Below are 24741 nucleotides of genomic sequence, written 5' to 3'. Positions count from 1 at the left end.
TAATCCCCAGGAGACTAACCCACTCGAAGTGCTCGACCCCTTCACCAGCGTATCCCCCAAAAAATCATCTATCTCTGAATTTTCCAGTCCCCCCAGATCCGCATATGCGTGTTCATAGAAACCGCAGAGGATGGCAAAAAGACCCTGAGCTCAGAAAGAAGCGAAAGAAGCGAGGGATGACGCCCCAACTCCGGATGTTCCCAGAGAGTAGTTGAAAAAACAAAAAAAAAACTCAACAAGCGAGAAAGAGAAAAAAAAAACAACGGCGCAGAAGAGGAACGAGGACAACGAAGCCCCGAAGAAGCCGATGAAGAGGGAGGGATCGGGTTGTAGAAATCCTAAAAGACGAGGAAAAGAGTTTCGCGGTGACTTAATACGGGAGGACATAACATTTAGGCGATCATTGTGATGCTTATGAGGATAGCGCCCCAGTGCTAACGACCCCCTGTGATGTGAACCCCTTCTCTGTCCAGGGTGGGGGCAAAACCTCACGTTTTTACACTTTTTTTGTCTCGTCTCCATGTGTACACACAACCACCAGCCCCCTCTTGTACCCCCCCAAGCCTCGACCCCTCGACCTTTCTCACCCCGTGTACATCAGGTTCACCTAGGGGCACCCTCGGATGGCCTCTCCCTGTTTACTTGTTGGCTCCTGAAAGAGGATGGACAATTTTTCTCATAGTGAACGAGTTGTCATCTATTTGAGAGAATCCAGAGGAAATATGAAACGAGAGGACGAGTTGCTGGGGGTCTCGTCCAGTTTCCCTAATGCCAGGGGGGGCCCCCTCGTTTATTTCGCACTCGTTTTATCTTATTTTATTTTTATATGTTTTTTTCACTTCTTGGTCTCCTGAGAAAAGTCTCTGGTGCTTTGTTGTTTGGTCTCTTCCTCGGATGCTCATCCCCTGGATTCTGGACATGAAGGATGGGGTGAGATATTTACGTGGGAAACAAGTGCAGATGGGACGGATGGAGGGAAAAATTTGAAACGGGAAGGTGGAGGACATTATGATATTGTGCTTGTGCATTTGGTCAAGGATAATCCGATGATTTCGGTACGATTTCTTTTTTTTTTTAAGGGAATTCCAGAATTCATCACTCATCTCTCATTCTCACGAGTTTTCGACGGCCCTGGAATCGTTATCAATTAAATGACGGGCGGCTGCCTATGGAGATGGGGATTTGTGGAAAAAGATTGGTCGGGGCGATGACCTGAGGAGAGATAAACGTTTGATTTTTCTTTTATTGAGGGAATCGAGAAATTGTTGGGAGGCAGAAATGTTTTTGTTGAAACAGAAAAGCTCACGGTATGGATTGTTTTTTGGAAACATTTGGATAATTCCCAACGTTTTTATTCATTATCAATCAATTAAAAAAATTATTGATTAAAATCGATCAAAGTTCAAGTCTAGATCTCACTTTACGACTTGACAAAATGACCAGAAAATTCTTTCAGATTTGAATTTGAATTTGGAATGAAAGGAAAAAAATAATTCCCCTAAACTTAAATAGTCTTTCAAAAAAAGACGCGTAAAAAAGTGTAAAATAATAAATATATCAATCCCGTAATTCGAAATTTCGGTCTGATTGTAAAGAATTCATCTCGTGAAGATTTTCCCGCCACCGAGGGTTCGGGAAAATTCATTAAAATGATGTTCACAGCAAAAACCCGTTCACCACATGTACAATTCTCTCAATATTCCCATGATAGTAACGCGTGCATAACGTCGCACAGACGGTCCAAGTAAAAAGGCCCACGACGAAAAAAAAGCCTCGAACGAAGAAGAAACGAAGGATGCGGAAAAAGTACATACAACATTCGTGAGTAACACGAAACGCAGTGCATTGCATCGGCGAGTATAAAATTCAGACGAGTTTTTTAAAATGTCTTTTTTTCGAGGATACAGGGAGGGGAGACAGCTGTACTGCGCGTTTCTTTATCATGTACGAAGGGGTCTTGAAGGGGTCTATTGCGCCCCCTCTCAGTGCTCTCCTTTTCTGAGTGCTCGGATGGGCCCTTCCGAGGGTACAAACCCTCCTGCCGCCGGAAGCACGTCGGATCTTTTAAATTCTTTATTCCCTCTTACCTGACACCTGTTGCCGATTGGCGATTTCTTCGACGCCATGATTTTCCACTCGCCGATTATTACATTTATCCGCTAATTAACCCCTCAAATATGCATCTACCATTATTCAAACAATATACTAATTATAATAATTTATCGTTATGAACTGCGGAGCCTTCAGAGCCTTTTTCATAAATTCTTCATTTGTCATTCGTACCTTCAAAAATTTAATTTTTTTCACAGATTTCTTCATGAAATCATAAAATTTTTACAATTCTCAATGTGATACAGAAAAATCTGAAGTTGGGTTTTTTTGAAAATGTGGTAATAATTTCCGAACCTTGGGAGATAATGAATTTTTTAATAAAACCTTTTTTGTGGAGGCAATCAAGATCTACAAAAAGTGTTATAATAATAATTTTTGTATCTCCCGGAAATTCGAAGATATTTTCGAAAAACCGAGTCAATAAGTGAGTCGATTGCTTTTTTGTTCTCACACTCAGGAAAAACTGAAATTTCCAGTGAAATTTTTAATGGAAAAAAAAAATCTAACGGTGTCTTCCGGCAAAATTCCTGTCCGACAATTCTCTTCCGTTCCCGTGCGAATAACCCACATTTTTCCAACCCAATGGAAATTTCGTGCTATTTCCCGTGGGCGGACTATTATTTTTTTTTTCAAACGACAGGGCAAAATAAATTCCGCCGAACGATCAAGCAGTGCTTTGACTACAGTCCGAAAACAAGTTGGTGAGGTGGACGCAAAAAAAAAAAGATGATAAGGACAAAAGTGAAGAAGTGCAGCGAAATAGCTCAGGGCGATGGGAGAGAGCAACCCCGTTTGAATTTCACTCTCCCACGACAATGCACTCTGCTGGGGCGTAACAAAAAAAATATATATAAAAATAAAAATGGCAAAAATGTGCATTGTGCCGTTGGAGACGCGTTCGGCCGTACACCGATGTACGAACCCGTGCGATCCCCAGTTTTTTTTTTATCCCAAAGAAGCCCTTTTTGTTTCCTCACCGTTTCCTCATTGTTTCCTCCCTGCAAAAATGCATTCGCAAAACCAAAAACTTCGATTTACTCCAAAATACTCCAAGTACTTGATTTAATAAAATTCGCAAAAATCGAGAGGATCAATCAACCTAAATAATCCAGAGACTTCTGCAAATAATTCAATTTTAAATAAATTATATATACGAATCCGTGGAATGTCAATTTTTTTTTTAATGCAGAACGCAAAAAAATTTGCGTCATTGACGAGAAAATATTCGATGACTGCAGTGGGGCGATTAGAGTAGATTTTTGGTGAACTGCGAGGCAATGCTGGAGTTTTTATATTCATAATAATCACACGGAAAGCAGAAAACGTAGAAACAGGTTTCTGCAAAGCGTGGCTCTCGGTCTCGCCAGCGTCGTCTCACCCCTTCCCCAATATCCCGGTCTCACTCGTACATCTCTCGTTCCTTTACCCCGTCCTTCTCCGAGGTCTTGTTTGTGCGATTTCGCTCCCTCTTCGTTAAAGGGGAAAGGGGCAAGAGGAAAGGGGCGACGCGGGTGCACCGCACTTCCAGACGAGGTAGATCCCAGGGCCGTACATCCATCACTTCCCCTTGTCTGTTACTACTTTTCCCCCATCATCCCCCGGGACTTTTCCATTTCCACTCGTTAGTAGATCAGTCCCACCTCTCGCTAGGCCCTTAACAACACCATCCACGAGGATTTACCCATTTTTTTCACCACCTCCCATCAATTATTCCCCATCTCCACCGCTCGAGGTCGAACATTTGCCAATTTCTCAGACTAAATTTTCACCATCTGGAAACAACAGTCAAAATCCATCAATTCCCTCAACTCCAAATCACTCCCCAATCCTCAATTCTCCTCTCACCCCGTGACTCCACACCAGACAAATAATTCCTAAAAAAGACAAAAAAAAATATAAAATCACATTTGACTATTTCTGTGTAAAAATATAGAGAGAGGGACGAATGGAGAATGTAAGAAACTAAAAATGGGTATTAAATATTGAAAAAGTGTTTTTACCTCTCGAAGTGGTGAATGGTGGGGTAAAAGGCGGGCTTTTCAACCCCATGGTGAAAAGTAATGGACACATACACTGGAGTACACCAGAGGTACATGAAAATAATAGTGACGGTCCTGATGCAAAGGCGGGGCTCAGGTCTGTGTGTGTAGCCGCAAAAGAGAGGCAAACCGTTGAATCGGATTGGATTGGGTAGCAAAATTGTACCCTCACCCGTTCCCTCATCTGCGCTGTTTTCAGGGTTTCTCCTTTACCCGCTTTCCCTCCTTATTCTCCCCCCTGCTCCCCCTCCTTCCTCCGACAACACCACCTTATTACGGGGTGTTCTTCGGGGTGTTGTCTGTATTGGTTGAAACCTCTGGTTGTATGCGAAAAGCCGGGCAAACTGGTTTTGTTTCGCGGGGGCTTGCACCGCTGCACCGTTCACTAGTCGAGACAGTCCAATTTATGCATCACACGGCTATGTAGGCACCACACGAGAGAGGAGTATTATTTTGCCCAAAAAACCATCTTCACCACCGCTGTGCCACCGGACTTTGCGCCACTTATAAAACTGCAATATACAATCAACAAAGTGCCTGGACCTTTTTTTTCTTTTTCATTTTATCATTTTTGGTTTTTTAAATTGCACATCAACAGCACAAATTGAAATAAACGTATTTTTCGTATAAAGTTCGTCGGAGTGAATTTAAAGTGAAAAATTATATCCAGTGAATCGAACGACAGGACAACAGGACAACAGAACCACAGGACATCAGGAACTTTAGACGGCGAAAGTGACTTTGGCATCGACATCAGCATCAGTGATACCATTTATTCAGTCTGAAACTCTGGTGAAAATAAATTCCAGTTTAACACTGAATTGGGGATTATTGTATTTTTTGTTGAATAAGTGATACCTGTTTTTTTTTTCGGCAAGTGCTTCTTGATAAATTACATTGTGGTGACGATTGTACGTTGGTTAATATGTGTCGCATACCGCGGATTATACCGGAGATATCGTGACTATCGTCCTCGTGCATTGCAGTGTGTTGATTGGGTGCTCTGCTCCGACTAAAATAATCATCTCACTGAATTAACTGTTCTTATCGATAAGGAGAAGTTGACGACCGTTGGAAATTAATCATCAATTTTCGGCTAAAAAGACAAATTCAAGCTCAGGTATTCACCGATAACTCATTGATAACTCATTGATAACTCATTGATAATCCATTGGCAATTCATATGATCTCTATCTATTTTATTTACCCAGTCATAATTTCGTTATTCTTCCCGCGCAAAATTTTCCAACATTTATTTTAGAGATGATGAGACTCCGTCTGGCTATTTTACTTTCTCTCTCACTCTCTCTTTCTTGGATTCAGCCGAATATTCTCTCTCTTTCTCTCTTTCTCTCCCTCCCTCCCTCTCTCTCTCTCTCTCTCTTATCCCCCGACGCTTGCAATTTTTCGCAAGGTTATGTGCAAGTACGTCCGGTCAGCGACACAGGACGGAGTGAATAATCGTTGGTTTTAGTTTTCGCTCTTCTCTCGCTCACCGTCTGGCCGCAACTTAAATTCCCCGGGTCCCTTATTTATCGACGCACTACGTCCCAAAAGTGAAATAAGACGGACAACAACGTCCGTTACTACTTCACAAGTCTTCACCCGTATTAATCCACCAGACTTTCACTCCGTCATCACCTTTATTTCCTTCCCCATTTTCCTTTTCCTTCTTTCCATATTCCCTCAACCTCGAAATCCTCTAAATGCAATACCCCAACTCGATCGAGCGTGCAATGGACTTTTCATTGGAAATAACGATTAAAAAAAAAAAATAGAACTGCGAACAATCGGCCATCGTCACCCCTGGCTTATTTTTCAATTAATCACCAACAATGAAGCCTCCATTGCCAATTCGTCATTTTCATCAGGATAAAGTACACACCGAGATATCTTCGCTTGGAGATTTCTCTGTAACCGAAATATTTGAGGAGTTTTGAAAGAGAAGAAGAGTGAAGAAAAAAACCGTCTGAAAGAAGTGCATAAAGCCGGTGTCGAGGTGAGCATTGAGATCAATGGGGGACGAATAGGGGAGACAGACAGAAGAAGCTAAAAAACGAGTGAGATGAGGGATAAAGAAGTCTCGAAAAAACCGCGACATGCAATACACGCGGCGAAAATTTGGCCTCGAGTGCATCGGACTTGGTCGGCAGTTCGTTGTTCTGAGTCGAGGACGCTGGATGCATGTGTTGGTCCGTGGGTTTAATCTCCCTCAATTCTCTCATTCTCCCCCCCCTCTCAACTTGTCCAATGGCCTTTCATTCTCTTCCTCTTTTCTCTCTTTTTATTCCCCTCTGCTTTTTTTTTTTATCTTTAAAAGCACCACGTTGTGCACATACTGTAGAGTCCAGGGCGCGTTTTTCGTGAGGAGGGGGGGCGCTGACGGAGCACCAGGCCAACATGAAAATGGCCAACGACAAGCGCCTCTGGTGCGCCGGTATCGCCGGTATTAAACCCGTGTGTTGGTTCAAAAAGAGGGGGAAAATACATGTACGTGTGAACCGTACACTCTCTTTACTCTATCCTCGTTTAGCTGGGTTCGAGGCGTATCTCTTTGCGCGTCGTTTTGTGGACCCCGTAGTGTTTCGCGATCACGTTTTTTGACGTTCCCTTTCCCCTCGTTCCCGCCCGATTCTCAGCCGCACTATTGCCGATATACCGATATCAATACCGTTTTATTGCATTATTCCATCATCCACATGATACGTACACCATCCGACGATATTGTTATTATTTTATTATTATTTTTCACGATCGTGAATTTAAATATTCATTTTTTTGTTGTTGCCAATGTCGGAATGTTCGCGGATCTGTAGGTCTTTTCGTGGCTCGTGTTGCTCCGAATTTTCACGGGTTTTCGGAGGTCTGGGCGGGAAAACGAGGTTTGGCGCGGTTCGGGGGACTTCAGAGAGAGTCAGGGTGGTTCGGGGAAATTTTGGGGAAATTTTCAGGGGGCGGCGGCGGAGCGGAGGGGGTTCAGTGGAAATTCGCAGACGCGCACGGCAGGTGGAAAGGGGTGGCGGGGGGATAAGACAGGAGGGGCGAGGGACCGGAGGGGGTGGCTGGAGGGGGAACACCGCCATCGTGGAACGGAACCGGAGTGCACACGGTGCACAACTGCATTCCACGACGGGGTGGAACACCAGAACGTGGATGCATTCCTAGATTAATATTTTTCCATCTCTCAAATAACGAGGGGAACCATATTTACGGTTCATTGTTGTTGTTGACGTGTTTTTCCAGAGCCAAGTGGATGTAAATAAGATGAGTGAGTGATGTGATTTATTTAAATTGTTTTTGTGGTGAATTATCGTCGGGATTTTTGCTGGGCATTTTTTCAAGGGGGGGGGGGAATATCGCTGGCATTTTGTCGGTATCTCGTCGGTATCTCGTTGGCGTTTTGTCGGTAATTGGGTATTTCAGTTTTGCCGGGAGGGAAAATTACCGGATTTCCCCCCTCCCTCTGGGTGCCGCTTGATTTTCCAGGGAAATCTCCAGGCCAACCCTGGATTTTCCACCCTTTGTCTACGGTCTTTTCAGTTGTTTTGGTTCGGGCGACGTCTTTGTATTTGTGTGCGTACATCCGTGAATTCGCGTACGTTACGCGCAATTCGCTCTTTGTCTTTTGTGTGTTTTTTTTTTGCTCTGTGTTGGAGCGATATTTATTTATTTTTTTGCCCCCTCCCCCGGGGGGTTTTCGGACAAACGAAGCGCGGGAAAAGTGACAGGGAAAAAGGTGAAGATCAGGGGGAATTTTTTGAGTTTTTCTTTTTGGTTTCGTCTAGCCTGGGGATTCGCATGTCAACGGTTCGGAGCACTCCAGGTGATTCTGGGACCTAGAAGGTATCGGGGGTTTTCTTGGTGGTCAGAGGGGCTCCTGGGGTTTTCCAGGGGTCGGGGAATTAATTCGTCGGGTGTGGGGTTATTCAGAGGATTTTTCTCGAGATTGTTGGCATCACGGGGCTCATAACCTGAAACTCCTCAGGATTTCTTGGGTTCAGGGGAATTTTCGGGGGTCAGCGAGCTTTTGGAGTAGTCACGGTCGTGGTAGCGTGTCAAAACAGACAAACTCCACAATTTTTCCGCTTATCTATTATTTCGTTAACGATATGGGCTGAATTATTGCGACTGATAATGTGTTGTGTAGATTAACGTGAGAATATCAGATTCATCGCGATTTTAATGGTTTTTTTTTTCTTCTTATTTGCAATTCAGCTATGGCAGAAGGAAATGGGGAACTCAAAATGGAAGAAAAGCAGTCGAAGGAGGAGATGGAGTATGTCGAGAGAACGGAGGACTTCGCTAAGTTGATTCAGTATGGACTCGATGAAAAAGTGGCGGCTAAATTAGATGAAATTTACAAAACTGGGAAACTAGCGCACGTTGATTTGGATGAACGAGCCCTCGATGCCCTTAGAGAATTTCCAGTTGATGGTGCACTTAGTGTTCTAACGCAATTTTTGGAATCAAATCTTGAGCATGTTTCTAATAAATCGGCGTATCTCTGTGGTGTCATGAAGACTTACAGACAAAAAAGCAGGGCAGGACAGGGCACAGGCACTAGTACAACGCCCAAAGCACCAGACGAAGACAAAATTAAGGTAATTACTCGATGTTATGATTTTTTTATCCATTTATCTGAAGAACTATTGGTTTTTGAAAAAAATATCAGAAATCCTTTTTTGTCGGGAATTTAATTGCCTACAAAAAATTCATTTGGTGTTTCGATAATTATGATGAATTTTTAATCGACTAGTCCCTTTCATTGTTTTGATACTGAATTCTCATGCGTTGACACAATTTTTATGATTTGATACAGATGATACTTGAAAGAACTGGATACCCACTCGATGTCACCACTGGACAACGAAAATACGGTGGGCCACCCCCAAGTTGGGAAGGGCCCACTCCAGGAAATGGATGTGAGGTAATAACTGAGAAAAAAAAATGAAAGAAAATGCAGGAAGTACTCTCATTTCTGTTATTAAAAATATTCTTTAATACATTGTACTCAAGGTATTCTGTGGAAAAATTCCAAAAGACATGTACGAAGACGAACTAATTCCACTGTTCGAGAAATGTGGAAAAATCTGGGATTTGAGGCTTATGATGGACCCCATGTCTGGCACCAACCGGGGATACGCTTTTATAACATTTACCAATCGAGAAGCGGCACAACAAGCAGTCAGAGAGGTATGTTCATCCACATTCTTGATTATCCTATTAAAAAAAAAATGAGTATTTTAGTACATGTCTCATCCATAACATAGATATATTTTAAAACCAAACTCGTATCCTGTAGTTAACATGATGCCATAACGAACCAATTGGATATCCCAATGAAAATTTTGTTTCTTTTCGAAAATTATCTCCCATTGGTGCCAATCTCTGCACACGATTCAATAAATTATAATTAAAATTGAATTGACTCTGCATTTATCACAATTAAAAAATGCCTTTGATTCGGTGATTATCTCAATCCGTAATAGTGCAGAAATTGGTTCTGATGCAATGTTCGTAGAATTTTTAGTCCCGTTAAGACCCAGTGTTTGTCCTCCCATCAATATCAATATCGAGAATCCAATTTACGCCTAATTCATACTTTGAAACCCCCAGGATGCATTACAAACAATCCACGTTATTAAAATTAATTTACAATAGATTTTAAATAATTTCTCATCTACATGACATGAATAAGTTATCCATGCACATGGACGTGTGAAATTATGCCCCCCCATCATTATCCCCCCTCCCCCTTCTCAACAATGTATCATTAATGTTTATTAACGTCTAATAGAACAACAAAATCCAACCAATTCCCAGAATACGTCATATAACAGTGACTGATGTGATTAATCAAGTCCTGCGGATGAGTTTCTTTTTCCAGCTCTCCTCTTTGCTCAGTGGGCAAAATTGGGAGTGGAGAATCTTCTTCTGAACAATAACAAAAATATATATATATATGTATATATATCAACGTTCAATCAGTTGAGAGTCATTAGGGGCACAAGAGTAATCTAATTGGTTCCAAAATTATGAGAGAGAAAGAAAAAACATGAGAAGTAACAATTTTTTGTAACAAAATTTTTCAGACGAGGCACAAAAATTTGTTTACAGGATTTTCAATGCTATATTCGAAATCAAATGATCAAAACAAACACGCGAATGCCGGGTATCAGAAATCTGGGTATAATCGAGCGAAACCGCATGCCACGTGTTACCCATTTCCAGAAACTCCAAAATTTTACCGAGGGAAATCACTCCTCCCTCTATTATTTCACCTATTTTTCTTGAATTCATTGCAAATTGAGAGAAACAAAATTTCATCAATCTACTTGTTTTTTTTTTATATATTTTTTTTATTCTACATAATTATTTATTTGGTTTTGGTTTATTTCTAAAACAAAGAAAAAATTAATTATATGCGTCCACAGCGCAATGTTTTGTTTAATAATTGGAAAAAAAAGTACAAAATTAGGCATGTGTGTGTTTTTTTCTTCATCCCACAGCTCGATAATTACGAAATAAAACCCGGCAAGAGTCTGAAAGTAAACATTAGCGTTCCTAATCTACGACTTTTCGTCGGGAACATACCAAAGTCAAAAGGCAAAGAGGAGATCTTGGAGGAATTCGGTAATTTAACAGGTAAAGTGAATTCGAGGCGTGTGCACACCTACCTACCTCTTACCTAAACCTACCTGTCTACCTATTTTGATTTTTTATCATTTCTCCTCTTATTATTATTATTTTTTTTTTTCGTTTTTTGGTAATATAAGAGTGGTAGCTTTTAAGTAGTGGTTGTAGATGGTATGGAAAAATTTAAAAGAAACATTGAACAATTCTTATTTGAAGAGCCTGTGCGATCGTGCGATCGTTACATTTAAAAAAAACTGTGAGTGATACCTTCGATAACTTCGACGCCTCCTTGCCTCTCGGTTTATTAGTGAACAGTAACACCTCTCTGGTCCAAGTCTTCTCTTCCCTCTCACATCTAGGTCTGATTTATAATTTAATTACAATTATAATTTGCTTTACGATTACATTTGTCTCTCACAAATCCAATACTAGTACGATTTATTTTGATTTACAAAACGGCGAACGGCCGGCACTCGAATTCTCCAGCGAGATCTGTAACTACTGCCTCTCTTATCTATCAATCTCGATATTTCCACTTGTCTCCATCACGATATCTCACAACTGCGCTACTCGCCTAATTACTCACTAATTACTGCTGAAGAACAATATTAAATTGAATGACAAACAGTCACTGCACCCTTCTATTTTAATTGTTCTCTTTCAATGTTTCAAATATCAATGTTTTGCTCTATCACGTACTTCACTGTCATCTGTTCTATTTTATCGGAAATATCGTTGTTTTGCCAATTGAGACTAGAGCCAAAAAGCAATGAGCATTAATACGGAGTAGGTGATTAAATAAATGAGTGAAAATTGGGGGCCCGGGCTTAAACGCAGATCATTTTATTCATTATAATCGTGACATTGTTTGTACCACCTGGTACAATCTGGGGGGTGACCAACTGATTTTCCAAAATGTCAATAATTTTTTAAATTATCAATATTTTTAATGGTGAACTGCCGAAAGCATGGGGGTACGGGAGACCTGTGTGGACCGCTGGGGCGTGTGGCTCGCTAACAAACAGACAGGCACTCCCAACCACCCACAAACAAAATCCATCTACCAATTTGTTTATTAATAATTATTTATCATCCATCCTGTACCTCATTCGCTCGCTGTCGTACTGAGTACTCACCAGATTTTTATTTTACATTTTTTTTCAACTCCGGATAAATCACCAATCCAAACAGCCCTTGTTATTGTTCATTATTATTTGATGCAAAAATGGAAATTCCTCGAATATTCACTTGGCGCGATCCCTCCACCAATCAAAAGACCTGAAAAGAGAAAAAAAAAAAAGAGATACACTCGGCCAATGAGCAGGCGAGAATCAGTGTAAATGAGCAAGCTTAATTGGCACTCTCCTTCCACATTATTCTTACAGCTGAATGATTATGAGATTCGGAAAGGCAAAAAGATTGGTGTTACCGTATCTTATAACAATCACCGCTTGTTTGTGGGAAATATTCCAAAGAATCGAGACCGAGATGACTTGTTCGAAGAGTTTACAAAGCACGCACGTAAGTTGACAATTGCCCTTAAATCTGCAGGCAGAGAGTTTATAATCCGGAGAGTTCTGGTTTTTTTTTTCCTTTTTTTATTCATTTTACTGTTAATTTTTATGGAGAAGATTTTTCCTCGTGAGAGGAAGTGAAAGATTGTGGAATGAATGAGCGAGTGCAAGGGACGACAGGGAACACGCAGCCCTCACATTTTTTATTTAATCAATTATTTCATTTAGTCACAATACGAGATCGGTTGAACTTCTCGTATTTCAGTATTATTTATAATATAATTTTATGAAATTGGTGCCTACACTAGTTGAGTTTCAATTTTCAGAACACGCTTAATGCAGTATTTACTATTCTACACCCTCTGTTTCATTTTATATTTCATTAAAATCATTGAGGAATGCGACTGCTTGGGTGTGTGATTATTTCTGTTATTTATTTATTTATTATTTTCAAATTTTCTTATGTGGGGGAGTAGAATGGAAAATCTCAGGATTTTTTATTTATTCCATTTGCTGTGTTATTCGCGATAAATTAAGGGCGTAATTGTATTTATTCGTAATTCATTCTTTTGCATGGAAACTCTCAGAGTCTGGACACAGAGAGGCCGTTCGTTATTAGTTAACGTAAACGTCACTTTTTTCGTTCTATCCAATTTACTCATTATATTTTTACAATTTCTCTTTTATTTCTGGTACTCTTACAATGGAGTGTGCACTGTGTGTTAATTAACGTTAATTTGAGGTCTGTTTGATGATAATATCTGGTTGCATTGCGTAGAGAAAATGATTTGGGATACGTGGGTATTTCTTGTAATCATTTACTTGTAATCATTTTGGTTGATTCATCGAGAGGGAACGTCGCTTGTTGGATTTTTATTTCCTCCTGCCCTCTATTCGTTTTTTTTTTTTCGTTCATCTTTATTATTTCATACATTCAAAGCCACATTGTATTTCTCGTTTTATTCATCCAATATTGATGACGATATGTAAATTGAATGCCGTTGCACTTGGTGAATAAGGGAAATACAACATGAAGGATAAAGAGTCACGTTTTGTCGGAATAGCTTTTAAACTGAGAGGAAAGAGAGGTGAATAATATCTACATTTAAGATATCAAGTCCACGAGGAGAAGCGAATTGAGTGGGTTGAAACGATAATAGCACTTGATGAATGAAAAATCCGGTAAAATCATTAAAAGACAGTCATCGAATTAATTCACCCCTTCGATTTACTCCAATGGTATTAATTATTATTCACTAGCTGCGTTGATTTTATGGGCTATTCGTTTCTACTTGTCGACTCGTGGTCTTCTCTGACACTGACGGGATAATTACACTATTTATTCAACCGGGTAATTGTTTCAATTGTTGCTCGAGTCCTTGATTAATTATCGGGGTGATGGGGTAAAATAGAGTTGAATAAAAATATTCTGTTTTAATTTCAATTTCTTTTCAATGTCGAAGTGATTTTAATCGGTGGTTGAAATTACAATGGGGGCGACTTTTTATTTTTTAAATAATCATTGGACAATCGGCTTGACTTGATTTTGTTTATTATTTTTTAAAATAGCTGGCCTGACCGAGGTGATTATCTACAGCTCGCCGGATGACAAGAAAAAGAACAGGGGATTCTGTTTTCTCGAGTATGAGTCCCACAAGGCAGCATCACTGGCGAAAAGAAGACTCAGCACAGGTCGTATCAAGGTCTGGGGCTGTGATATCATAGTTGACTGGGCTGATCCCCAGGAGGAACCTGATGAACAGACTATGGCTAAAGTACGCTCATTTCAATCCCTCATTCCCATTAATTTCGATCCCAAACAGTAATAAAAATTTATTTCACTTTTTCACCTGCGATCGGTAGTTCTCGATATATAATATATAATTGGATAGATTGAATAATTATATTTTTTACTTTATACAAATGTCATATTCATTCAGGTTCGAGTTCTCTACGTAAGAAATTTGACCCAAGATTGCTCGGAGGAAAAACTGAAGGAGTGTTTTGAGCAGTATGGAAAAATCGATAGGGTGAAGAAGATCAAGGATTATGCATTTGTACATTTTGAAGACAGAGACTGTGCAGTCAAGGTAATTTATCTTAAAATAATCCTCGATTTATAAGATTAGTTTATACATTGCATTATAATTTTTTATTCTTCATTTCTCAGGCAATGCGTGAACTTAATGGCAAAGAAATTGGCGGCTCACACATAGAGGTGGCCCTTGCGAAGCCCCCGTTTGATAAGAAGAAGAAGGAAGATATGCTGAGGGCCAGGGAACGGAGAATGATGCAAATGCTGCAAGGACGTGGCGGGTAAGAATTTTCCCAAAAATCATCTCCTCCCATTTTGTGATTATTTTTTTTTTCTCACTCTATAATTTTCATCATAATATTTAAAAATATGATATTGTGATGCAGTATTTTTACGCGGTGTTATTTAGAGAGGCGATTATTTAGATGAAGTGAATAAAGTGAATTGTGAAATTTTGTTCTAGGGGCTCTCCGTCACATCCCAGTATGATTGGAGGACCCATGCCAGTTCGTGGATCTGGTAGCCAAGGTCCACGTGGAACTGGAACTGGAATGAGACCACCGATGGGCCGTGGGGACTACAGTGAGTACTGCATTTCTCTCGATATTCGTGTCAGATCATTTTAGTAAAAGTCACATAAAACCTTCGATTCCATTTTATTCAATGATTTTCATAATTCAAAAAAGAGAAACGTTTATTATTTTCGGTAAATCTCACCATTGAATCCATCAAAGTTATAAAAATACTTCATTAATTTGGTGGGAGCAAGTTCAATTGAAAAATCATATTAATCCATCAGAATCTGATTTTCATTGTTTTTAGTTAAATTACTCAACACCGAAATCCCTGCATGCACTTGGGACATTTCACTCATTCTCACTTATAAATCTTTGGCTTTCGCGCATGACAGGCAACGTTTATTTTATCATAAATCTGATATATATATTGACAAAGTGTGAAAATTTAGGACATCACTGAAATTTTTGAATGAACCGTACGGTCATTATTACCGTGCTAATTATCATGGTATCATCCAGATTTTTTCAAAATCAAATATAAAAAATAAGCAGCAATTGAACTAACGCAGTCCTATTTAGTTTTGGTGTGCATTGAGAATTGACGTAATTGTTTGAATAACAGAAACACATCGTCACAAATATCCCTCCACCACTCCCATCCCATTAATATAAACAATTGCATGAGTACCGTTTTACCCTCCTCTTGATGTTCTCCCATCAAGTACATAAAATCCTCAAAAATCCGAGTTCATGTTGTTAATTAGTGAAATTTTTTTGTTGATTTTCGTTTGAGCCCTAGTAGAGAATTCGTCTATAATGAATCATTGCAAAAAATAAAATCTATTTTACAGCCATCAAGGAAATAGGTAAGCGGAAATCATTGATTGACGAATGCATCGATAACAGTTCAAGTATTATTAGATTATTATTTTACATTTACAATTTGTTTTACTTCCATCACTTTTATATAAGCCTTTCTTCCGCAAGTGCTCCTACGTTTCAATCAGGAGATACCCTTATCAAATATTTATTACCATTTAATTATTTATTATTTCAATGGAAAACGAGAGTACGAGTGCTCGACGTTCATTAATCCTCTCAATTTCAACCAATTATTGTCGTTGAATTGTTGAAATTAATGGTGGTGGGGCAATACTGTAAAAAATTTTCCCTCAATAACAAAATTCATTGCAATTATCCAAATGGACATTAAGAATCGTCGACGAACAGTCTCTCGTTTATTTCGATAAGAATAAACCAAAAAAATTACATCTTTTCCCGGCATGCAAACTCATTATAATAGATTGACAATGAAGTTATCATATTTTTCATTTAGTGCGGGAGAAATATTAATATTTCTGTTTTTTTCTCATTCTTATTAAAGTTTTAACTGTTTTGAAAGTCGTGGCTGAGTGGAAAAAACAATAGAGAGATAACAAATTCCTCTGGGTCTACTTGTAATGTGTGTTTTTATAGATTATGATTACGACTATTACGGTTATGGGGATTATCGAGGTGGCTACAGTGATCCATATTATGATGACTATTATCGATACGAAGATTACTATTTCGATTATGCGCCGCCTCCGCCGCCTGCCAGAGGGAGAGGCAGGCAGCCGCAACCGGTGGGTCGCCTTTTTTAACAACAATTAATTCGAAAGAAAAATTCAATCAAAAATTATTGCATTATTTATATCTTAGATTCAATTGAGACTGTCATGATTTACAATTTTTCATGAATTATCACAATTTTTTTTTACATCTAAATTGATATTTTCGTAGGCGGTAGTTTGATTGTGGCACAGTGTTCGCGGATTCCTTTCTTCGTGCGTCCAAGATGTTTACCTTTTTTTTTTTTCGTTTATTTTTTCATTCACTATCTGTCACTCACAGCCTGTTGAATCGCGTTTAACACAAAAATTTGCTAATTACTCAATTTGTGCTGACTAACAAGACGCAAGGGATTGTTGATATGTTTCCCCCCCATTACTTTAATCATTTTACTTTCCAAATGCCAATTTTGCAACGCACACCTACGGCACATTGTGTATTTCATTATTCACGGCTTTGAGTCTGCAATTTCCAGCTTTTAACATTTTTTTGTGGTGGAAATTTTGTGCAGATGTTTGGAGTTTAAGTCAATGAAATTCGGAATTTTTCGATATTCGGTTAGCATCAGGAGTTCAATACAATCGCTGAAAATTCCCAAAATGTTGACTTCAATTGCCAAATTACTGTGATTACACGTTGTCTCGAGTGGTGATGCAATTGTTTTCGAGTAGATCGTGTGAAATAAATCTACTGAGGGGATGAACGGAGGAGACAAGTTTTTATTTAAAATAATCCCACCCTATGAAATTAACTAACTTATCACGTAGCTAAATAAATTATATGTTTGCCAAGACTCTTCCAACAACTCGGAAACCTCGAACACTGCCACTTTCAGATTCTCCGCGCTAATCATATCTGAGCCATAGACCCACTTCAAAATTTATCTGGTGATTAATGCCGGTGCAGTTGCCGGGAAAAGTTAAGGAAAAAAAAGGGTGAAAAGATAACGGCGCCAAAACGGAAGAAAGGAAAACAAAAAAAATTCATAAACCTCTAATTAACGAAATGATTGATAGTGATCTCCAAATTCAGGTGTCTAATCCTCACTTGTCCTTCATTTAAGAACAATTTTAAATAATTCCTTTCCCTCCCTGGTGTGTGCTAATTAATGTTTTGCTTTTTCAAGACATCACTGTACTAAAATACAAGGGGCCTGTATCTCTAATTCTCAGTGACACAATCATTTACAAAATGATTTGCATTATTCTATCATCGATTTCACCGACAACAATTTCACCCCTCCAATTTCCAACAATTACCATTTTTTTTCTCATTTTTTAGATAGAAATTTTCTCTTCATAAAAATTCAACCCAAATATTGATTCAAGACTTATCAGTTTTATCATTTAATTGTGCTCTGTGAGAATGATTTGAAATATTTTTAGACATTTTAAATATTTAGATTTACCAGTCCCTTGATTGAAATATCGCGGAATCTATCAAACTCACAGATTGTTTATTTTTTTATTGAAATTTTGGATAGAATCCAATAAAATGCTAGTTAAGAGGTAATTCTTAAATGTAGCACACCATCTCGAAACCGCTTGAGCCCTTCTAACATTCACAACGAATAAATTAACTCTCTCGTTGAATTCCGCACGATAAAAAAAAATGAAGTCAAGTCTCGTGGCTCGGATATGATAACTGTCTTCCAACATTTTAGTTTCCTCGTACCCTTGACTCTTTCGCTGTCATTCTATCGAGTTTCAGGTGATCCCCGGAGAAGTTGGATGAGGACTAATTACCCAGTGCTTCACCCCTGCATTTGTCTTTCCTCCACTAACTATCGACAATTAAACAATTCGGAGAACATTTCCCAAGTTGAAATAACACATTGCGCAAAAATAATGTGAGACGAGGGAAAAGTTGTCCAATAATTTCAGGAACCGGAAGTTCACGCTGATCATAATCCCATGTACTAACCGAAATATTTTCAAATAATTAACCAGGTACCCTAATTAGGAGAGGATGCGCCGAAATGGGAATGAGACTGGATTGAAAATGTACATAATGTTGAAGAAAAAAGAGAGTATTTAACTCCAGATATCAGAGAAAATCACACGATGATCTCTCGCTTGCTTCGGCAGTAATTCACGCTTTTTTGCGCACTCAGTCCTGCTTATTATTATTTTTAATGCTTTTGTGTTTTTTTTTGTTAATGCTTCCTTTTGTTTTAGCTGCCAGTAAGTTGTGTTGCTTAACAAAATCCCAAGAACGTAAATACGATAAAAAAACCGCTTTATCACCACACGCTGGATAACCTGTGCTAACCCATCCTGCTGCTGTAATTGCATAAAATTCTATCGAATCGAAAAGCGCAAAATGTTGTTAATAACACGATTCGGTTAGTAAGTTGTTTTTTTTTTATACTCCTTGTGATAATTGCCTATCGCCTATCGCTGCACTCTCCACTGCTCTGTGCTCTTATCATTTTTATAGTTTTTTAATTTTTTTTTTCGCCTCACAAGTGTCAGCTTATGGGTCGCACCAAGAACCTTTTTCACTCTATCGAAATTTCACAGTGAAGAGTAGATGTTTCATGTTGTGTCAGACGTGTCAAACTTGCAGAAAAAAATATCAATGAGATCGTGACTGTTCGTTCGGTTGTAGAATTTTAAATCAAGTTTTTGCAATGAGAAAAAAATTGTGCTCTGACATATATCCATTTATTTGATATTTTTTTTTTGGTTGATTTATAAAAATCGGTTTTTTCACCCGGGAATTCTCAGGCCATTGTGATTAGGCTTTAATTATGATAATTGCTCCAGAAGATGATTTCGTAATATTCCTTTTTCGTGTTTAATAAACAACGACGAATTAACAATTTTCTACAATTTTAATTAAATAATAACATCTAACTCATTTCATTCAATTTCTGTCAATAAAAAAAAATCATTCAACACAATTATTGTAATCATCATCTGGGACACTATAATTAATTAATGTTGCAATTAGCTTCTAATGGGGATTCCATGGAGCCGAATAACTGAATTAAAATTAAATAGTTAAAGGTATAGTAAAAGTGGAAATGGATGAGCAATTTTTTTTTCTCGTGATGATAATTGTCGGGAGATGAAGTGACGAGGATGAGAAAAAATAGGAGATTTAAGAGTAATTGAAAAGAAGCTGGAGATGGGGTAACATTTGGGTGTGTGTTGTTTGGCTAGGCTGGTCGTGGCCGTGGACTGGTGGCCCGTGGCCGAGTAGTCGGTGGCCCCCAAGCCCGTGGCCCAGTCAGGGGGGGACGCAACCCCGCAACATCCGGGGCCCGTGGGGCCCAGCGGCCAGCCGTTCGTGGGGGGGTCCGCGCCAAGGGAAGTTTACCAGGTGAGGATGGTCTGTATCAAAATGCAATATATATCATTTTATTTCCATTATTATTTATTCACCCTCTGAAAAATTATTTCCCCTGTTAAAAAATCTCTGATATTTTTCTGGGGTGAAATATATTTTTCCCAGGGTACCGCAATTCAGTACCGAAGTGTCACATCACTCATGCAAATCAATAAATAAATAAATTAATGAATAAATAAATGAGAAGGATGTAAAGTCAATTCTCGACTCTGCAGTAAATTTCGGAGATATCTCCGGAACTTGAGAAGCTGTCGAAATTTTTGTTATAACAATTTTTGTAGAGCGAATCGAGATCTACAGAAAAGGTTACCGAACGAATTTCGCTATCTCTCTTGGATTCTGAAATAAATCGAATTCCGTCGTTGCAACATTTCGCTACTGAATTAATCACTTGTAATTCGTTGATGAGGCGTTTATCCATTGCTAGATCCTTTATCGCTTCCAGCTTCTCCGCCGACTTCCATTCCATTCCCATTCCAGGTGCACTATCCTCTCCAAGTCAAAAGCCAGTCACGTTATTAACTATTTATTATTTATTAAGTTCCTCATACGACTATTCAACGAGAAATTGTTTTCGATACTTGATCAATGAATTACATGATAAAGACAAGGTAAAGAAAAGAACTTGAAGTTCTCATATTGAATAGTCGTGATAGTTTTAGATAATGTGTAATAATTTTTTGATTTAAATAGATTTGTTGGTGATTTTATTGTGTGAATATTGAAATTTACAGCAGGTAAGCGAAAATTTGACGGGGGTCACCAGAACCAGGGGGAATCTAAACGTCGCTTCCAGAGCAGCTGGGGAAACCAGCCCCTCGCCCAACAACCGCTGGGCAATACGTACGGATTAGCGAATGTTAACGGTGGCGGTGGTGGTGGTGGTGGCAGTGGTGGTGGCACTGGTAGCGGTATCGGTGGCGGTGGTGTTGGTTTTGTCGATAGAACAACCGGTGCCACTGCTGGCGATGAGCACGAGTGGTACCAGGACTCATACAACTCGTGGAGCTAACTTCCGTCTGATAACGTCATGCAATTCGATTAACTATTACAATAAATTCAAAAACCGAGATAACTAAATCCTCGATACCACGAAAATTCAGATGAATAAAGATAAAAGGCAAAGCAAGAGTAACGAGGGCCTCATTTTTCGACAAAAAGCTCAATTGCCGGGAGTTCAATGTTATCGGCTAAAGTCATCACCGAACTCAGCGTGTAATAATTGTAAATGTAGATTTTCCAACACTCAATGTAACAGACGGATGAATTTAAAGTGAACCGTTGTATTTAGGGGATAAATGCCGACGCGGAGGGATGATTTTTTTTTTCTTTCTCTTTTTTATATCAATGATTTGTTCAATTGTAATCATCACTATACCATAACCACACCACACACCACACCACCGTCATTCGCGTCGCGCCGATTATAAAGAAAAAAAAATGTTGTGATTTTAATGATGAAATGTACAGTGATGTGCCACTGGGACTAGTTATTATTACATCGGAGTGACCACCCATCCACCCCGTACTATTAATTGATAATGTTAATTGTAATATCGTATATCGTTAAGGTTTAACCACTACTGCATTGTCACATTGTTTACTGCCAAGGGAGAGAGAGTGATTTTTAGGATGATGGAACGACGATTAAAATGATAGGGCTATACGAGCGAAGTGATGAAATTATTGAGATAAAAATTTAGAGGGCTTGCAAGTTAAAGGGAAAAAAAATTTAAAAACAACTAAAAAAATGTTTATTATTATTATTATATTAGTTTGAAGAGAATTAGGAAAAAATTGACGTTGAAAATTATGTTTGGAACTTTGTGATGGCTCGTATTTAGTTAAGTGGTTAATGACAGCGTGACAGCCTGTGGTTGTAAGTGATGTCGTTCGAGTAGATTTTTTTTTTTCACTGTTTGAAACGTTTTTCTTTACTTCTCTTTCATTGTTTCATTATTTTTTTTTCTTTCATTACTAAAAAGAATAATAAAAATAAGAAACGAAAAGACTACTCGTAGCATGGATAAGTGGCTGGTTGATGAGGTTGATGAGGACTGAGATTCTTTTTTTTTTTAAACGATGGGAGTGTTTACGGATGCGTGTGGCGTATGGAAGAAGAGCTTTTGAAATTTATAAGAGTGTGAGTGGAAATGTAATCGGTAATTGGGGCTGGAAAAATTTTGAGGGTTTTTAGAACTTTAGGCTGGAAAATAATCTTGAAAAAGGGAAAAAAAAATTGATTATGAGTTAAGGAATTAATAAAATCAGATGTGTGCATCCTCCTGTGTGTTCATGTATGCGTGAGGATTGGTAAGAGGGCGATTATCGCCGCCTAGACTTTCTATTGTTGGTCTATAATGTGTACAGTCAGTGAAACTATTATTATTAAGGGTCAGGCAAGAAGGTTTAATCCGGGCGAAAAATCAATTCGCCGTCTGAGTTGATGGTGTTCTTTGAAAATTTTCCATTTTTTTTTCTTTTTTTTTTGGCTGAGTTCTAATCGTCGATTCGATCGAGTGTCGAGTCGATGAGAAAATTGTGATCGAATTGGGGTTCGAGATTAAGACTTAATATTGCTCATGTTATGAGACTAAATTAATGGCAAAGGAAGAGAGAAAAATGTGAACTATCCGACGAGGATACCGATTTTGTATATTAGAGAAAATCATTCGATTAATTCAATTGAATTATGAAAGAAAATTATCGATAACTCGTATCTAAATTCTATAACTGTATTTTCTTTACTGCATTTTTCTACAAAATGCTATTTATACTCTCCCTCCAGTAATCGATTGGACTAGGATAAATAAAAAAAAATGGAGGTGAGATATGAAATTTTGGTAGATGTGAGATAATTTTTCGAAATTGCGTGACTATTGCGCTTTCGATGCTTTTTTTATTTTCATCATATATTGGGGAAAGAATAAAAATAATCCAACTCGACTGGCTGCCGAATTGATAATGATAGTTGACAGATTCGAATGATTAAAATTGAAAAATTTTGAAATCATTATGATTACGCAGTAGATCATACACCGGATTAATGCATGTGAAAAAACAATGGGGTAAACGATAAAAAGTGGGGTAAAAAAAAAGAAGAAAAAAAAGAAAGTGAGAGAGTAACACATACAAGCACACGACTTTTTGAGTGTTGAGACTCGTTGTTATTGTTAGCCTGTTAGTTAATTAGTAAGAGTTGTAAGTGCGGGTTGTAAGTTGGTCCCTGTCCCTGGAGCCCAGACATCCCCCCTGTTCTGGAGATTTAAATAATTCAAATGGAAGAAAGCAAATTAACAAGAAAAATATCTAAAAATATTAATTGCAAAGTATAACGAGATGAATGAATTCTTTTTTTCTTTCTGACGAGGAGAAATCATTAATAATCACTAATGGATATATTGAAAAAAAAATTGACAAAAACTAACGGTTTTAAACTGTAGGAAAAAAAAATGTAGACGTTTTACGTATGCAACACACGCGCACCCACTGAAAGAAAAAATAATCCAAAACAATAAGATAACGAGAACTAAATGGAGTTGAAATAGCTGACAATCGTACGAAATGCTGAAGACATTGTTTTGTCACAGACTAAACTTAGCACCTCAGATTTATATGAAAAACCTCGAAGCCTCCCTTTTCACTGGACTTTATAAAACAAAAGAATAATAATAAATAAAAGTAAAAATCACAAAAAAAAATTTAAAAGGGCGCAAAAACTATTGAAAAAAAAGGAGAAAATATCGAATGCCGCCGATAAAATCAGACACCACGATCTGTAATTGACTCTGCACAATTGACAAGTGAGCAAAGAATTTTTGTTGTAATGAGGAAAATAATCGGTCACGATTAATTGAATAAAAGAATATGAGAAAAAATCCAATGGAAGGAAAGAATCGCGACATTAGGGCTTGCATCGTGAGACAGAGATGATTAATTCGATATCTATACATACGAAGAAATATAGTTAACAATCAATTGATTAAAAATGTCTGGATTAAAAATATGATATGAAAGATCGAACGCTCGCAAACCCTCCTATTTATGAGCATTTTTTTTTGTTACTTTTTATTCATGTTTTACTTAACTCTAATCTTGTTTATACCCCCAACCGCGATTATTCGTTTACTTTGTAGCAAAAAAGAAAAGCCGATCGAGGATGAAAAGATGGTGGTGAATATGGAAGGGGGTTAGATCGCATCTAGTTTTAATAATTGAATTAATAATCCCCCGCAAAGAAGAAATGGAAAAATCATATGATATCCCCTGCGTCTCTGCCTTATTAATTATTATTTGTCTTCAAGTTTTTTTTTTCAATAATCAATGTACAAGATCTGTAATTTTTTTTTCGTGGAAAATGTCTTCTTTATTATTTTCTCTTATTTCATTAACATTTAATCAGCTTATATAATCCGAGAGAAATAATCCCAAATCCTTAGCCTGCTCCTCCCCTTCCCCACCCCCCAATAATCCTTTATTTTTTCAACTTTTTAATCCTTAAAATCCCTCTACCCTATTTATAAAAGCATAATATCGAGGATATAATATTAATATTAACAATATAATAAGGATGCTATTGCTAATCAATTACTGAGTGGGTTTTTGTGAACTTGATAAATATTTCCGTATAAAAAAGAATACTAAAATGAAAAAAAAAAAGATCAATGCGAGGGAAAAATACCTGTGGTAAATTAAGGTAACAAAAACATATAAGGGATTAATTTGCATAAAAGGGAAAAACTGAGAATTTAAATTCAAACGAAAATGATGAATGCAAAATCTTCAATTTTTTGTCGAGGGCTATTGTAATGAGAAAACTAAAAATTCAAAGAAATAATAATAAATGCAAAATTTTATTCGATAGAAGGCAAATTCAGAATTTGGATTAATCCATTAAAATACCTAAATTTCGACTGTTCGGC

General features: G+C 38.1%; 1 protein-coding gene across 7 annotated transcripts in view; it reads left to right on the top strand.

Moving 5' to 3' along the window:
• Syp (Syncrip) overlaps window positions 1–23151 on the top strand; it is a 29179-nt gene extending 6028 nt beyond the window's left edge. Inside the window, exons 1-13 of one of the 7 annotated variants that reach the window (XM_011311054.1) lie at window positions 7608–7887; window positions 8367–8752; window positions 8971–9078; window positions 9168–9344; window positions 12173–12308; window positions 13871–14076; window positions 14242–14391; window positions 14472–14617; window positions 14800–14918; window positions 15706–15720; window positions 16331–16479; window positions 19633–19801; window positions 20554–23151. In XM_011311054.1, the coding sequence (XP_011309356.1) occupies window positions 8369–8752; window positions 8971–9078; window positions 9168–9344; window positions 12173–12308; window positions 13871–14076; window positions 14242–14391; window positions 14472–14617; window positions 14800–14918; window positions 15706–15720; window positions 16331–16479; window positions 19633–19801; window positions 20554–20831 (2037 nt within the window). In that variant the 5' untranslated portion in view covers window positions 7608–7887; window positions 8367–8368 and the 3' untranslated portion in view covers window positions 20832–23151. Of the gene's footprint in view, window positions 1–7607; window positions 7888–8366; window positions 8753–8970; window positions 9079–9167; window positions 9345–10660; window positions 10797–12172; window positions 12309–13870; window positions 14077–14241; window positions 14392–14471; window positions 14618–14799; window positions 14919–15705; window positions 15721–16330; window positions 16480–19632; window positions 19802–20553 lie in introns of those variants that run through there. The other 6 variants (XM_011311036.1, XM_011311027.1, XM_011311018.1 and 3 more) reach the window with 6 other exon arrangements.
• The last annotated feature ends 1590 nt before the right edge of the window (window positions 23152–24741 follow it).

Source organism: Fopius arisanus, unplaced genomic scaffold (genome assembly GCF_000806365.1).
Source record: "Fopius arisanus strain USDA-PBARC FA_bdor unplaced genomic scaffold, ASM80636v1 scaffold00003, whole genome shotgun sequence".
NCBI lineage: Eukaryota > Metazoa > Arthropoda > Insecta > Hymenoptera > Braconidae > Fopius > Fopius arisanus.
The sequence above is the reverse complement of the archived record's forward strand: the minus strand, read 5'-3'. Positions and strand labels throughout refer to the sequence as shown.